The 15,039-nt window shown below is 37.7% G+C and overlaps 1 protein-coding gene across 4 annotated transcripts in view; it reads right to left on the bottom strand.

Moving 5' to 3' along the window:
• Positions 1 to 3,876: 3,876 nt before the first annotated feature.
• Positions 3,877 to 15,039, bottom strand: part of FAM120B (family with sequence similarity 120 member B) — a 58,614-nt gene continuing 47,451 nt past the window's right edge. For 3 of the 4 annotated variants that reach the window (XM_081313367.1, XM_081313366.1, XM_081313365.1), the window contains exons 7-11: positions 9,012 to 9,218; positions 7,794 to 7,902; positions 7,104 to 7,244; positions 5,410 to 5,467; positions 3,877 to 3,989 (exon numbers count right to left, since the gene is read on the bottom strand). In XM_081313367.1, coding sequence (XP_081169493.1) covers positions 3,977 to 3,989; positions 5,410 to 5,467; positions 7,104 to 7,244; positions 7,794 to 7,902; positions 9,012 to 9,218 — 528 coding nt within the window. In that variant the 3' untranslated portion in view covers positions 3,877 to 3,976. The remainder of the gene's footprint in view (positions 3,990 to 5,409; positions 5,468 to 7,103; positions 7,245 to 7,793; positions 7,903 to 9,011; positions 9,219 to 15,039) is intronic. The other variant, XM_081313368.1, reaches the window with a different exon arrangement.

The raw sequence follows: 15,039 nt of genomic DNA, 5'->3' as shown, positions 1-15,039 counted from the left end.
TGGATTTTTGCAATCCAGATTTAGTAGCCCAATTCTACCCCTAAAGCATCTGAAGAGGATCTGTCTAAGAAAGAGCTGCTTTATCTGTATAAACTGAGACCTTAGTGCTACCCAATTATAATCAAACCATTTGTATTTCAAAGCTCATGTGCATTATAATAAAATGTGTCTTTAGCTTTGTTTAAAGTGGCCTCACAGCCTTTTTGCTCCATAATGGAGCATCATAATAGTGGTATTTAGAAGGTGAAGGCTGGGATCAGATCTTCGTTGAAAATGAAAATAGCTCCATACAACTATCTTCTGCTCTTCATTTAGATTTATTTATTTAAGAAAATTTATATGGCTGTCCAACTCACTCTCAGGACTCAAATTGATGCAAAGTTCATGTGTAAATTAAGCAAAGCTGCCCACATTTGTTCAGCTTAAGACATAATGTAGCATTATGTGCATAATGTATCACCTGCATCAATCCAAAATCCCAAGTAATGAAGAGCAGTACTTCAAATTCAAACTAATTATCTAAGACTATATTGCTGGAATGTAAATATGATATTATATTTCTGGCTCCTCATTTTACTGACCTTGAAAGGATGGATGGCTGAGTCAACCTTGAGCCGGTCAGGATCAAACTCCAGACATTGGGTAGAATTAGCCTGCAATACTGCATTCTAACCACTAGGCTACCAGTGCTCATTACAAAATAAGGTCTAGCTTGGCATTGAAGAAAATGCTTAATTTTTTCCCCTTCAGGTTTTGTGAGTGCAAGGCCTAGTACAATTTCTTAATGATAAGGAAAATTGGATATAAAGAGGAAAAAGATCAATGAAGTGTAAAGCCCCATCCAACTGGCATCTAGTTCTAGTTATTATTATTTATTAAATTATCCTGCACTTATGCATTTCCAGAATTACAGAAATATTCTTTTGTCCCCCACTTTATAATGCAGTATAGTTCTGATAAAATGATTTGTATAAAGCCATAAAACAAGGGATAGTGACAGTTCAAATCATGCTGCTAGCTTCTTCAGTACCGAACACATATTATGTTGTTATATATTGCCATGTTCCATACAGTACCATGCTTACAGCAATTGCTAATTGTCAAGCAGATGAGAGTTGTTTTGGATCCTGCCATTCGTGTACAAGCAAAGTTGATAGGAAATGATTGCTGTGTCATAAAACAGATCTGGAAAACTTTAGGAGTCTAGTGTAGTGGAATAAGACATTTCTCCCAATTCAGTAGAAAAGCAAGATAAATTCCTAAACATCCAAATGATTTAACTTATTGGTTAGTTCCATTAAACACAGCTGTATATAAGGACATAATCAAAGTCTAGAAGTATCAAAACCTTCCTCACTAAAGCAAAAGAAAATCAGACAATATTTTGTGCTAAGACATTAATATTTGCAATAGTGGCAAATTCGTTACCAGTGTAGGTAACATCTTCAGTGGAGTTTAGGAGATGCCAGTGTCAGCCTGGTAACAAAACGTTTGGAAACCAACCCATAAGCTCATGACCTCACATTAATATTTTCCCACTCTTTAAAATGCAACAAACAGATGATGCCTTGGCAGCCCTTTTCCATTCCTACCATTCTTTTCTTTTGGGAAAATACCAAGCAGATGCACACAAAGGTAGGTGGAGATAGAAGAAAATTAACTGAATGCTGCTGTTAGCCATCTCCAACCAGTCAGATGCAGAGAGCAATGATTGATTTATGGCAGGGGTGTCAACTGGAAGCTGCGCCCACCCCATTGCCGGCAATGGCAAAACAGTCCCAATACATCTCACGACATCAGTGACGTTGCAAGTTTGACATGTCTGATTTATGGTATTCTCAGCACTTCAGAGCTTTCCAAATCATTGGATGTGTGGTGGTTTCAAATGGTTTTTGGGGAAAAAAAATTGGGAACTGGAAATCGGAGTACTTGGAGCTGTCCATAGCTACTTATTAAGAACCCTGGCCTCCCACGGCAGCTTATAACATAAATGTCAAATTATAAAAGCATGTTAAAATATGTAAGCTAAATGAACCCATAATAATGAAATAAAATAGAAGACTAACTGGGCATGACATAATTAGGTTGGCATTTCAACATTAAAAAAGTTAATTTGGCCTGACGTACAGGGGCAATTAAAATAAAAGTCACAAAAATAACAACATGAGTTGATCCTGAGTTATATTAAAGTTCCTGAATAAATAAAAATAGGTATTTCCATATAGTTTAATGGAAAATAACACAAAATAGGTATTATAGACAGGTAAGGATTTTTATAGGAAAATTTCAGATAAGCTATAATTATCAAGACATAAATATATCTAATACAGACACAATTCCTAAGAACTTTTGTATCGTAAGTATTCTCAATTTATCTGAATGGAATACTCGCTACTTACCTTCAGTTAAATCTACAGTATTTGATAACTATACAGTAGTTCTATTTAATTAATTTTAAGTGCTGCTTTTGTACGTGCGACATCACGCTTAAATTCTTATTTTGCAATTATGTTCAAAAGGACAAGTATTAGATACAAGCCATACTGACATGGACACATGCCATAGATCAGCTACAGTATGCCAGAAAAAAATGTATATATATTTGGCAGAAAAAAAATGAGACTACTTCTACCAGATCAGTTATGTGTGACTGATTGTTGCAAGTGAGAATAAAAACAGAAAAAAAAACATATTATTTGCTATATTTGATTCAGAAATCCCGTTGGTTTCAAAGGATCTTTTTTTCTGATGTCTGTGTTCACTTTGTCACATAAACCTTTTTTTCCCAATAATAAAGTAGCTCCTGTCCATTCCTCCCCATGTTTGATCTGTTACTCATAACAAGATGTTCTGGACAAGCTTGGATTGTTTTATTATCCAAACCCAGCAGCTACTCCTTGACTCAGGACCCCAACTGAGACTGGAATTTGGGTATAAGTTGTGGCAGTTGTAACTTGAGGTACCAGGTGATTGGACCCTATTTTTCACAGTTTTTGTTTTACAGTGGATGCAAATCAAATGCACTCTCCCAAACGGCTGATTTTTGCCAGAAACCAGCAAAAAATTAATCTGGAAACCTGCTTAAATCCCACCACCCTCAAATATGGTCACATGACCATGGATGGGATGCTGCACCAATTGTAAATATGAACTGGTTGCCAAGTGCTCAAAATATGGTCACATGAACACTGGGGGGATGGGACAGCGCAGCATTTTACGATGGCCAGAGTGCTCTGTAGGCCATAAAGCACTCTTTCCAAAGCTTTTTTGACTATGAATGGTCATTTAACAATCGATTATAAGCTGAGGACTATGACAACTTACAACCCAGTTGGTACCAGAATTTCTATTGCTAAAGCAAGAAAGCTGTTAAATGAGTTGCACTCAATTCTATGATCTTTTCTGTCATGGTTATTAAGCAAATCACTGCAGTTGTTAAATAACTTAGTCAATGGTTAAGTGAATCCACTTTCCCCCATTGACTTTGCTTGTCAGAAGCTGGCTGGACAGATCCCAAATGGCATTCTTATGAATCCGGGAGAGCCTGATTGCTGTAAATACATGTGTTGCCAGTGGTGAAATTTTGATCACGTGTCCGTGGGGACGCCGCAAACAGTTGTAAGCACGAAAACTGGTTGTAAGTCATTTTTCAGTGCTGTTGTAACTTCAAACAGTCACTAAATGAATGATTGCAAGTCAAGGACCACCTCTACTTGTATATTTGAGTTGTAGCTTTTGAAAACTATTTCTTTAGAAAGAAAGCCTATTGTCAATGGTGCAACTACATGAGAACATGCAACTTTAAAGGGAAAGGCATTTTATTTTGTGGAAGATACATGGTGCCTCATTATGCTTTACAAATCATAAAAACAAATCAATCAATAACCTCATTTATTCACACAATTAACTCCATACATTATAAGAACAGAACTTCTCTGCTCAAACTCATCTTATTCATTCATAGCCTTGAGGAGTGTCATCTTGGCCATCTAAAATGAAAAGAAAATAGTTATGAAGCAAAAATGAACAATTCATTCTAGTAAGAGAGAACCTCTCCTCTGCATCTTCTATGGGAGATAACAAAACAATAATGCAGATAACAAAACAATAATGCAGATAACAAAACAATAATGCAGATAACAAAACAATAATGCAGATAATCCTCATTTAGCAACCACAATTGAGATAAATCTTCCATAATACAAGGGGCACAATGGTGACCATTCACCCCTCAAAAACATTCAGGAAGAGCTACCGGTATTTTGAAAACCTCTTGAATGGCAACAACAAGGGAGCCAAATTAAATTCCTAGAGCAGTGTTTGTCAACCTCAACCACTTTAACTGGACCAACTGGCTGCTGGGAAATACTGGGAGTTGCAACCCACTTATCTTCAAGTTGCTGAGGTTGAGAAACTCTGCTCTAAAGCAGGGTTTCCGAATCTTGGCATCTTTTTAGATGTGTGCATTTCAACTCCCAGAATTCCCGAGCCAACAAGGAAATTCTGGAAGCTGAAGTCCATGCATTTTAAAGTTGTCAAGATTGGGGAGCCTAGTCCATGACATTAGGGCTGCAACTGAAAAAACAGCCCGTGAGCTGCATATCTGAGAGACCATGAAAAAAATATGGTGGCAGCATGGATGCAATGGGAAATAGGCAGACCGCCTCACTGTGAGGTGAAGGCAGTTCTGTAAGCACCTTGATGCCAAGCCAATTATTGATTAGTGCATTGACTGTACAATTAGATGCTACATGATTCTAGTGATTTTTGATTCTCTAATATAGGAAGTACCATAGTTAGTACTTATGCCAGTTTCTGAATGGTCTTCTGAGCACAGCGTAAACCAACAAGTAAGGATAAAGGTATGGGTTACTATGGCTAGGACCTCTCACTCCCTCCTCAAGCTGGGTTAAGGTTCCTGGGCCACAGCCTCCATATAGTTATCTAGTAACAGTAATTACTTCAGGAGGAAGTCATGGATTTGCTGCTTTGGGGAAGTGTCCCCCCCACCACTTTCAAGAGTTATCACTGGAGCTGGCAGAGATCCCTTCTGTACAAACGATAACTCTACAGATAATACTCCACTTACAACTCTTTGTTTAGTGACCACTCAAAGTTACAACAGTGTTGAAAAAAGTCACCATTTTTAACACGGGTGTTACGGCATCCATCATGTTTGGGTTCATTTTCAGTGTATTTTATTCCACCCAGCTCTGAACAGCCTCCATTTACCAGGTCAGGATTCTCATAGCATCTGCAGCTTGGCCCAAGGTAAAGATGTACAGCTGAGTATCATCAGAGCACTGATGACATCTCACCTGAATCAACAGATGACCTCTCCCAGGGGCTTTAGACAGAGGTTAAAGAGGGTTTTCCTTCCCTTATCCCGTTTCTTCAAAACCTACTTACCGAGGAACAAATTGGAATTGTCCCCTCAAGGATTGGTGGCTTGGCCTATATTGTGAACCTGAGGTGTGGGAACAGATTAATTTATAACATGCACAAAAAGCAAGGAAACATGTTCTTTAGAACTTTGCAAATACTATTTCTTATATTTTAGGAAGTGACAGTCCCTCAAAATGCTCAGAGTGATGTCTATTCTTGATCCATGTGGTATTTTTGTTTCAGTCCCTGCTATTTTACCTCATATGTAACTGGAAGCCTTCCCATCAGTCACAAAACATCTCAGGACTATACTGACATGAGTGGGAAAAGAAACTGGAAGGACAGATTTTAGAATTTTTCATGGAACACGTGATCTATAATCTGAGAAAAGGATGTTCATTTTTAGGGGAGGGAGGGAGGAAGAGATTGAAGAAGTAACACAACAAACAACAAACCCAATATTCCACACATATTTTCTCTCTTACCCGGCAAGATTCTCTAAACCACCCTTCTCCATTCGGGGGCCATCTAAGTATATTGGCACTGTAAATCTTGGAATTAGCCATCAGTGTGGCTTTTGTTTCAAAAAGTATGATAAATGTCTATCAAAAATATTGCAGAGGGATCATCTGTCTTCAAAATGATTTGAGTGTGGTAAAGTAGTTGGAAAGTCCCGGATGAATTCTATTACTTTTCCAAGGAGCTTGGAAGCAGGTTAAGCTAAAAAGCGATATCCATTAAAAAGCCTTCCTAATGTTACACTCTCTCTCTCTCTCTCTCTCTCTCTCTCTCTCTCTCTCTCTCTATATATATATATATATATATATATATATATATATATATATATATATATATATATATATATATATATATATATATATATATATATATATATATAATAATCTTTTCACTAGTATCCTATTCTGCCACTGCACCTCTCTCTCAAACAGCTAAGAAGTGCTAGAGAGAGACTTGATCAGACCGTTGTTTAAAATCACACTTTTGTCATTTCAGCTGATAAATTAACAGATGCTCTAAGCTTGATGTTTTAAGAGGACTAATATAAGGCTGCCAACCACAGACAATTACAGAGCCAAATTGCAGACAATTAAGTGTGATATTTTAATTGTCCCATTGAAAAACTGAAGAAAAGCTTGAAAGTGGGAACCGCCTTTATTGCAATTCAGAGCTCACTTTCAAGTATGTCCAAGAACCATTCAACAGAGATTCTGGACAAAAGCTTTACTGATCTGAGGAACAAATAAGGACAAGAGAAGACAGGCAATTGGTGGGCTGGCTAGTGAAATTCCTTAAGAATTGGATACAAAACAAACATAGAATGTCTTTGCTTAAACAGGGAAATCCTGCTGATACATGAGAAAGAAAGATATGCTGCAGTAAGATAACTTTGTTTTGACATGGTTATTTTTTTCTGTCGTTCTTAGAAAAGTTAGCTTTGCCTCATAATTAAAATAAGCCCTCTTCTTGTTTACTCACTATTTTCACTGTATAAAAATCAATTGACCACTCTCAGGGTTACGATCAAGACCATGACTCATACTTTAACTTAAAAAAAAAGTGAGGTGAAAAAAACTGTAAGTAAATAATTTCAAAATTATTTCAGTTGTAAAATGTGCAATTTTTATTTATTTATTTATTTATTTATTTATTTATTTATTTATTTATTTATTTATTTATTTATTTATTTATTTATTTACCTGAAGGCTGAAATTCAGAGAAGGAACCAGATTGTTGAGGCCCTGTCCACTGGCTTTCCCTGAACTGGGGCTGATGACAAGGAGACGGATTTCTTCTGTTCAGGGGCCTCCAGTGAGAACTTCTGCCTCTTCCAGGCTTCCCTAAAGAAAATGTTGGCCAGTGACAATACACTAATGAAAAAAATAGCCCCATATTTGCATTTAAAATGAAGTTTCTGTAGATGAAAGCGTTCTGGTTTTTAAGCTAGAATGGAAAAAATATGGAACATATGTAATTACTACCTCTTTAAAATATAGAAGCAACAGAGGTGAGGTTTATTATACATGTTTCAAGCAAAATTAGATTTTATCAATTTCTTGTATAAACAGGATTTGGTATATTCTGAGTGCATCCTGTCCTACGTGAAGAATGCATATCTCTTTTCCTGAAAGAACGTTCTCACACATACATGGAGCTCCCTCATTCTTTTGGTTGGAGTTCTACTGATACAGGAAATCAAATAAGGCATTTATTTCCAATTTACTTCTTCCATGACTACTCTGTTTTTATAACAAATACTATTGGACTACAGCACATCAACATTTTATCTCTGAAGCTTTGTACCACTGGATCTTACATCTTGGCAAAGATGGATAAATTCTCATGAGTCACACGCAGTGAATTTTCTGAAGAATTCAGGTAGTACCTACCTGTGGTAAAGCTGCTTGGTCGTGGTCTGCTCTGGATTTTCCTCCCGTTTGCTGAGCTTACTTTGCAGATAAGGTCCATCAGATTCTGAAACTTTGTGCATCGTAATTCCTGTAGGTGAAGTAGTATTGGTAACTGAGAAATTTTCATTTCTTTTGAGGCAAATTAAAATTAAATCATAAAGGTTTGGTTCAGATGTTAATGATAAAAGTATGTGCTAGTAACCCAGTCCATCCTTAGACCATCCAAAGAGATGGATAAAATATGGTTATACCAGGCTTTCTCAATGTTGACAATTTTTAAGATGGATGGACTTCTCCAGCCAACATGGGCGTTCAAGTCCATCTAGCTTAAATGTTCCCAAGGTTGAGAAACACTGGATTAGACTAAAGCATCTTGTCTACTTTTCCAATTCCAGGTATGGCTTCATTTAAAAAATGGCTTATTGTCCAATTATGAATGAATCAAAACCCAACAGTTTTTTAATCTTCCTTATGAACAAGGAAAAGATTGAAATGGTGAGCATGAATCTTAGATTCATTCAGCAACTACTGAATCATGATTTAGAACTCTGTGCATAAAGCCTCTGCTAACTTAAAAGGCTAGTTTTAATTTATAAAAGCCTGCACTTTTTCAAGTGTTATTTCATATAGAAGTGTTTTGTTCATTTTTATGAAACACATTGAAATAGCAATATATCAGCTCTCTAGTGGACAGTTGTCCTTGCATCAACATTCCAGTATTTATATAGTCCAGTGTTTCTTGATCTTAGACACTTTAGGATATCTGGACTTCAATTCCCAAAATCCTGGGAATTGAAGTCCAAACATTTTGTAGTTGCCATGGTTGAGAAATGCTGATCTAGTCCTTCCTTTATAAACATAGAGTACTTTTTGAAGTATCTGAAGAGATTACAAATAATCCATGACTGTACAGCACTTCTAAAACTAGAATCATGATTAGTAATGCTTAGAGAAGATTGTGACAAACCTATGTCATACTGAATTCATTATGTCAACTCTAATTATTACTAGAGCTGAGTCCATTTCTCCACATTAACCAAACATTAGACAGGAAAGTCTGGGAGACTGCAGGGGCTAAATGTAATATATACATAACACACACACACACACACACACACACACACACACACACATTTTACTGACCTTTTTAAGTACAAAAAGGTTTTACTCAACCTAAAACCAAACCTGTATACTTGCATTGTGTTCCAGGAGCTGATATAAAGGGCATCCTCTATGAACTTGGTGGTATTTCTCCTGAAAAAGTTTTCCATCAAATATATGCCATGGCATCAAGTCTTCCATTCGAAAGGGGAAACCACAGGCACTATTGGCCATCACCAGCATACCTAGGCCCCGGACAAAGAGAGAACCAAGCTGTACTGCTCTTGAATCAATTTGGGCAAGCTGTTAAAAAGAGAAAGGGAGAGCAGCAATTAATGGGAATTAATATGGTTCCTGTAGGTAAGAATGGTAGTTTTTTTACATTTAATACAATACATTGATGGCTTGCATGAAAGAAAAATGCAGTAGTTCCATGTTCTGCAACAAGATCTGGAAGAAATATAAAAATGTGTCTTACTGGCTTCCTCCATCAAGCATGAATTCCATGGTTCCCAGTATCACCCTGCATCCTGGATACAGTTGGAATACATCACATAGAATTTCCAGGCTACTAAGGAAGGAAATTTATCATCCATCCATTTGTCCATCTGTCCATCCATCCATCCAATTTAAGAACTCTAGGATGTTACAACCATCCAGACCTGTAGTCTATCCGCATTTGGTGAAGAACTGCTAGGGAACATGGCCTTGAAACTGCCATTGTTTGTGGGCTTCCAATCAGATTCACTGGTATTAGTAGGAACCCCTGTTTGTTGTTACAGTATGTCCTATGACATATGTAGGCCAATATGACGTATGGCCTATGTCCCTATTCTCTAGTTGTCTGGATGTTAGTATGGGAGGATTTTTAATAAAACCACAGAATATATGGCTGTTTCCAAATGTAGTAGTGACACAGACCCATCTACCTGGCAAATAAAAATTTGTATTAACCCAGAATGGTACATGTAGAAGCCATTTCCAGACAACACAACACAATCAGACAATGATAGTATGATGAGCCCTACAAGAACTTGTACTACAAACACATACAATTTTAAGGTTATTGACAGCACTAGCATGGTATGGCTGGCAGAACTGAATTCTGATTACCAATAAATGGATTAAGATGCTTGTTTAGCTATGAAACTCCCTAGGTAGACAATTTAATGTTACCTTACAAAATTATCTAGGAAAAGAACATATTGAATTTAATTTATTATGAGCATGTTAACAAAGGAGAATGCTGAAGCAAGGATATGATTATAGAAAGCTTTCAGGTACTGTTCATTTGCTTTGGACAGTCTAGTAAAATTAATTCACTTTGTGCAGAAAGATCTGTAATATCTTAAAATAATTGTTTTCTTCCTACCAATTGTCTAAAACCATGGAAACTTAAAGGCTCCGAATATATATTTTCTTGACCCACTCCTCCAAAGAGGTGGTAAGTTCAGTTCCCTTCAGTCAGTTTAAGTGACATCAATCAAACATACAGAATATTATAGTTCTGTGTTCCCTTTTTCCACCAGAATGCAGTGCTATTTATCTTGAAAATACAGTTATATTATGTGTGTGTTAAAGATTAGAGCTCAGGTTAGTCCTTCCTGCCTAATCAAAGAAGTAGCCCAGACAAGAGGGCTAAAAATAAGAAAGGTCTTAAAACTACAGCATTGGCTAGAAGAGACAAACTAGAATAACCAGTTCCATAATGCGTCACAGTAAATATTTAACAGTAAACAAATCAGCAGTTTGGGGTTTATATGCTAGAAAGGTTTATTTGCTGAGCTTCACAAAGGCAGATTTGTGTAAAGTGATACTTTGGTAGGACAAAACTCATATTTACTGTAAGCTGAGGCTCAGAATGAACCTAAACAGACAACCCAATATCGCTTTACATTTCAGTGTCCCAACGAAGAATTCAAAAATCAAAACAGACCAAGGAACTCACTACAAATAAAGCCATGTTTATTCATCAAACTCAAGCCAATTAAATTCCTTTCCAAAGTTCAAAGGGATTTCTGTTTGAACCAAGCCCCAGAAGAGTTTCCTGTACTCCTGTTTTGACCAAAGGTGATGTAGAAAATCAGTAGATGGCAAGTGGAATATTCAAATTACAGCAGGAATAGGCCCCTTTTGACTTGAGAAAAAGAGGAAGCCACATGTCACCTACCATTTGGGTGAGCTGCTGATCAGCACAAATTGAGAACATTTTCTCCCCCAGTGAACACAATGGAGATTGCAATATATATGCTAAATTATGTTCTAAATGAGAACTGCATAGACATTTTTAAAAAAATCAGTTCCCTTGAATCTCATATAGTGTGTGTGAGTGTGTGTATGTTTTCTTACAGCTATTATATTCTTATAGACCTTTAGATGTTATCACACTTTGATAACGTCAACAGTGGTTTGAGGAAAGCTTAGTATTTAATAAAATTTGTGTGTGTGTGTGTGTGTATGCATATGTATATGTATAAAGCCTTCCTAAAGGGGCGCTGCGGATGTATGAACTCTCAGAATCCCCCAGCCAGTATGGCTGTTACCAAGAATTCTAGAAATTAAAATTCATACATTGGAGGGCACCCAGATCAGACAAAACTGATGCAGAAATGACAAATCCCCAATTTTCAATTCTAGTCTAATGCTAGGATGTCACTACATGTATTTCAGGAAGGCCACTCTCACTAACGTCCCTTCCCCTCCTTCTCAAATAAGGAACAGAAAATCCTAATTTGACAGGGCTGTTTGTTATGCATGCTGGAACTCAAGCCTGCTAAACAAAAGCTATTTTGTTATTGCAAAGAACACATGATAACGGATTTATGTATTTGTTTTCTGAAACTCAAAAATTGAAGCTTTTGCTTTTCTGATGCCGCTTCAATTTTTTTAAAAAAATAGGGTTTAGCTCTAATGCTACATATTTAGCATTGTCAATGGACCATGCCTACATTTCATACCTACGTTTGCAAACATAAGTAGAGAAGACAAAATTAAAAACTAGAGTTCAAAGTGGAAAACATTTTTTTTCAAAAAAAACCACATTAGCAACATTATAGATAGAGCAATACAAATACTCTATACAGATAGTCCTTGACTTATGACCACAACCACAATGGAGCCCAAAATTTCCATTGCTAAGCGAGACAGTTGTTAAGTGAGTTTTGCCCCATTGTACGACATCTCTTGCCACCGCTGTTAAGCGAATCAATGTAGTTGTTAGTAACACGGCTGTTAAATGAATCTGGTTTCCCCATTGACTTTGCTTGTCAGAATGTTGCAAAAGGTTGATCATCACTTGACCATGGGCAGGGGTCAGCAACCTGAAACAGTGAAAGAGCCACTCGGAACCGGTTCCCTCACAAAAGGAAAAGCTGGGAGCCGCAAAAAATGTGTGCGCATGTGCGTACATGCGCGCATGCGCAGAACAGGGTTTGACTGAACAGTGGAGCCAAGGCGAGATATGCACCTACCCTGCATATTTGAATTGATTGGTTGAACTTTTTTAGTCCCATTTTTTTTTTGGACTGCACATGGCAGAAGACTGGGAGCCGCAGGAGACAGCTGAAAGAGCCGCATGCGGCTCCGGAGCCGCGGGTTGCAGACCTGTGACCATGGGGGATGCTGCAACAGTTGCAAATGTGAAAAACAGTCATAAGCCACTTTTTTCAGTGCTGTTGTAACTTTGAGCAGTCACTAAATGCATGATTGTAAGTCAAGGACTAGCTGTAAATTGGTTTCAATGTATTATTGAAAGCAGGTATTGGTAGGACTGAGGATCAACAGGAAGGAAGAGATCCAAAGTGTGGGAGTGTGTTCCCTGATCCTTAGCTAATACTGGATTCATAAGAAGCAACTGTAGTTAACAGTGCTTCTGCACTCTTCATCCACTATGGTAACAACAGTCTTTATTACTGCAACGGGTTACCATTGAAAAGTGTTTAGGAATCACATAATGCAAAATATGGCAGCTAGCTGGTACAGGTACAAGGATCGCATAATGCATGAAATTAAAGACCTACAATTTAAGATGCTAGTATTCACTTTTAAATTCAATAGGAATTTTAAAAAAGCAGGATGGCATTGAATATCATAGTTATGTTCATGATATGGACAACTTTCTATCCCCTTGGGGTGGAACATGTCTAGAGCCATCTGTAGGTGATACAGTGAGTGGGGCCACTCAATCTGCTTCCCTCCCTTTGTCATTCTCCCCTGCTCTTATATAGCCATACTGTAAGGGCTGAAGTTGATGAACAGGGAACCAATGTTGCTTGGATCAGACAGACTTATGTCCTTAGGTGTCTTTTAGTCTCAAGGGTGGCTAAATCTATAATCTCTCTCTCTCTCTCTCTCCCCACTTCTCTCCCTCTATCATCATCAATCAATACACTCTCTCAACTTTTTAACTAAGCTACCATCTCTTTAAGGGACACGGTGGCTCAGTGGGTTAGGATGCTGAGCTTGTCGATCAGAAGGTCGGCAGTTTGGTGGGTCGAATCCCGAGTACCGCGTAACAGAGTGAGTGCCTGTTACTCGTCCCAGCTTCTGCCAACCTAGCAGTTCGAAAGCACGTAAAAAAAAGGCAAATAGAAAAATAGGGACCACTACGGTGGGAAGGTAACAGCGTTCCGTGCGCCTTTGGCGTCTAGTCATGCCGGCCACATGACCACGGAGACGTCCTCGGACAAACGCTGGCTCTTCGGCTTTGAAACGGAGATGAGCACCGGCCCCTAGAGTTGGAAACGACTAGCACGCATGTGCGGGGGATCCTTTACTTTTACCTTTACCATCTCTTTCTCTTTCTCTCTCTCTCTCTCTCCCTCCCTCCCTCTCACATCTATCACTAGAGTTCTGTGTTCTGTAATGGGCAAAAATCTTTTACATTTTCGTTACTATTTCGTGATGGGGTGGGCTTCTGGAGTACAGAGATTTATAGTAGCACTTCATACATGAACATTCTACTTCTTCTCCACAAAGTCATAAATATTCGGCGAAGAAAAAAAAAACTAACAGGAGGGGCAAAAGATGCATCCCTCTACCTTTGTATACTGCTCAAAAAAATAAAGGGAACAGAAAATAAGACATCCTACTATTAAATACAGTCCACTGTGTTGTTTAAGTGTTCCCTTTATGTTTTTGAGCAGTATATATGCCAAACATTATAAACAAACCTTTACCAGGTTGTGGGGAGCACAACATTCATGGGAGAATATGTGGGAAGCAGATTGGGAAGTTTAAAAGGCTTGAATGCCTCTGATGGGCTGTAATGGAGGCTTGGAACAGGCTATGCTGTCCACTGAAATAAATCCTGAGATAAAGAAAGCCATAAATATCTTTTCTTCACATTGCATCCTCCGAGTTAGTTTTAAAATGGTAGAGAAAATGTCAATTGACTAAGCAGCAACCATCCATACACTACTAATACAATCATGAATGAAAAAAATAAAACAATATGTTTCATACACTGAAATATGTTTCACTCCTGCAACAATAGTCTGAAATGGAGGCATATAAATAATTCCTTTTCCTTATTTTGACTTAGGGCAGTTCCACACCACCAAACTCTTCACTTTTCAATCTTTCACAAAGTAGTTTGAAACTGATCTGCAACAATTTTCCCTTCTCCTGACCTTGAAACACAGAGAACACTATGAACCAATCAGTGTTTACCCACTCCAGCTGGCCAACAGAAAAACACAAAAAAGCATAATCAAATCAGTATCTTGCCTCCTGAGATGCCATCAATCATGGAGTAATAAACATTTCATTTTCACTTTGCACAGAAAGAAAAGAAAATGCTAGCACTGTCCTTATTTCTTAACAAAAACAAAATATGTATTTGTGCATAGTCATCTGCTAGCGAAAAAAATATATATGAGAAGTTACTGAGAGTGGGAGCTAGCTACATAGATGTTGGGGTTTAGAGAAGAATGCAAACAAAAGGATTGAAAACCTCAAATGCTTCCTGGCTGTTGTGCCATCATCTTTACGGTACATTAAAAAAAACAACCCTAGGAATGTTGAAAAGGAAATAATAACAAGTCGGCAAATTTACAAGTAAGCACTTTACCTAATATTTGTGACCATGGGACAGGCTGTTATGGCACTTGGATTGAGGAAGACA

This window comes from Vipera berus (assembly GCF_964194415.1).
Source record: "Vipera berus genome assembly, chromosome: 1".
In the NCBI taxonomy this organism is placed as follows: Eukaryota; Metazoa; Chordata; class Lepidosauria; order Squamata; family Viperidae; genus Vipera; species Vipera berus.
Note: the sequence above shows the minus strand (reverse complement) of the source record. Positions and strands in the feature narration are given on the sequence as shown.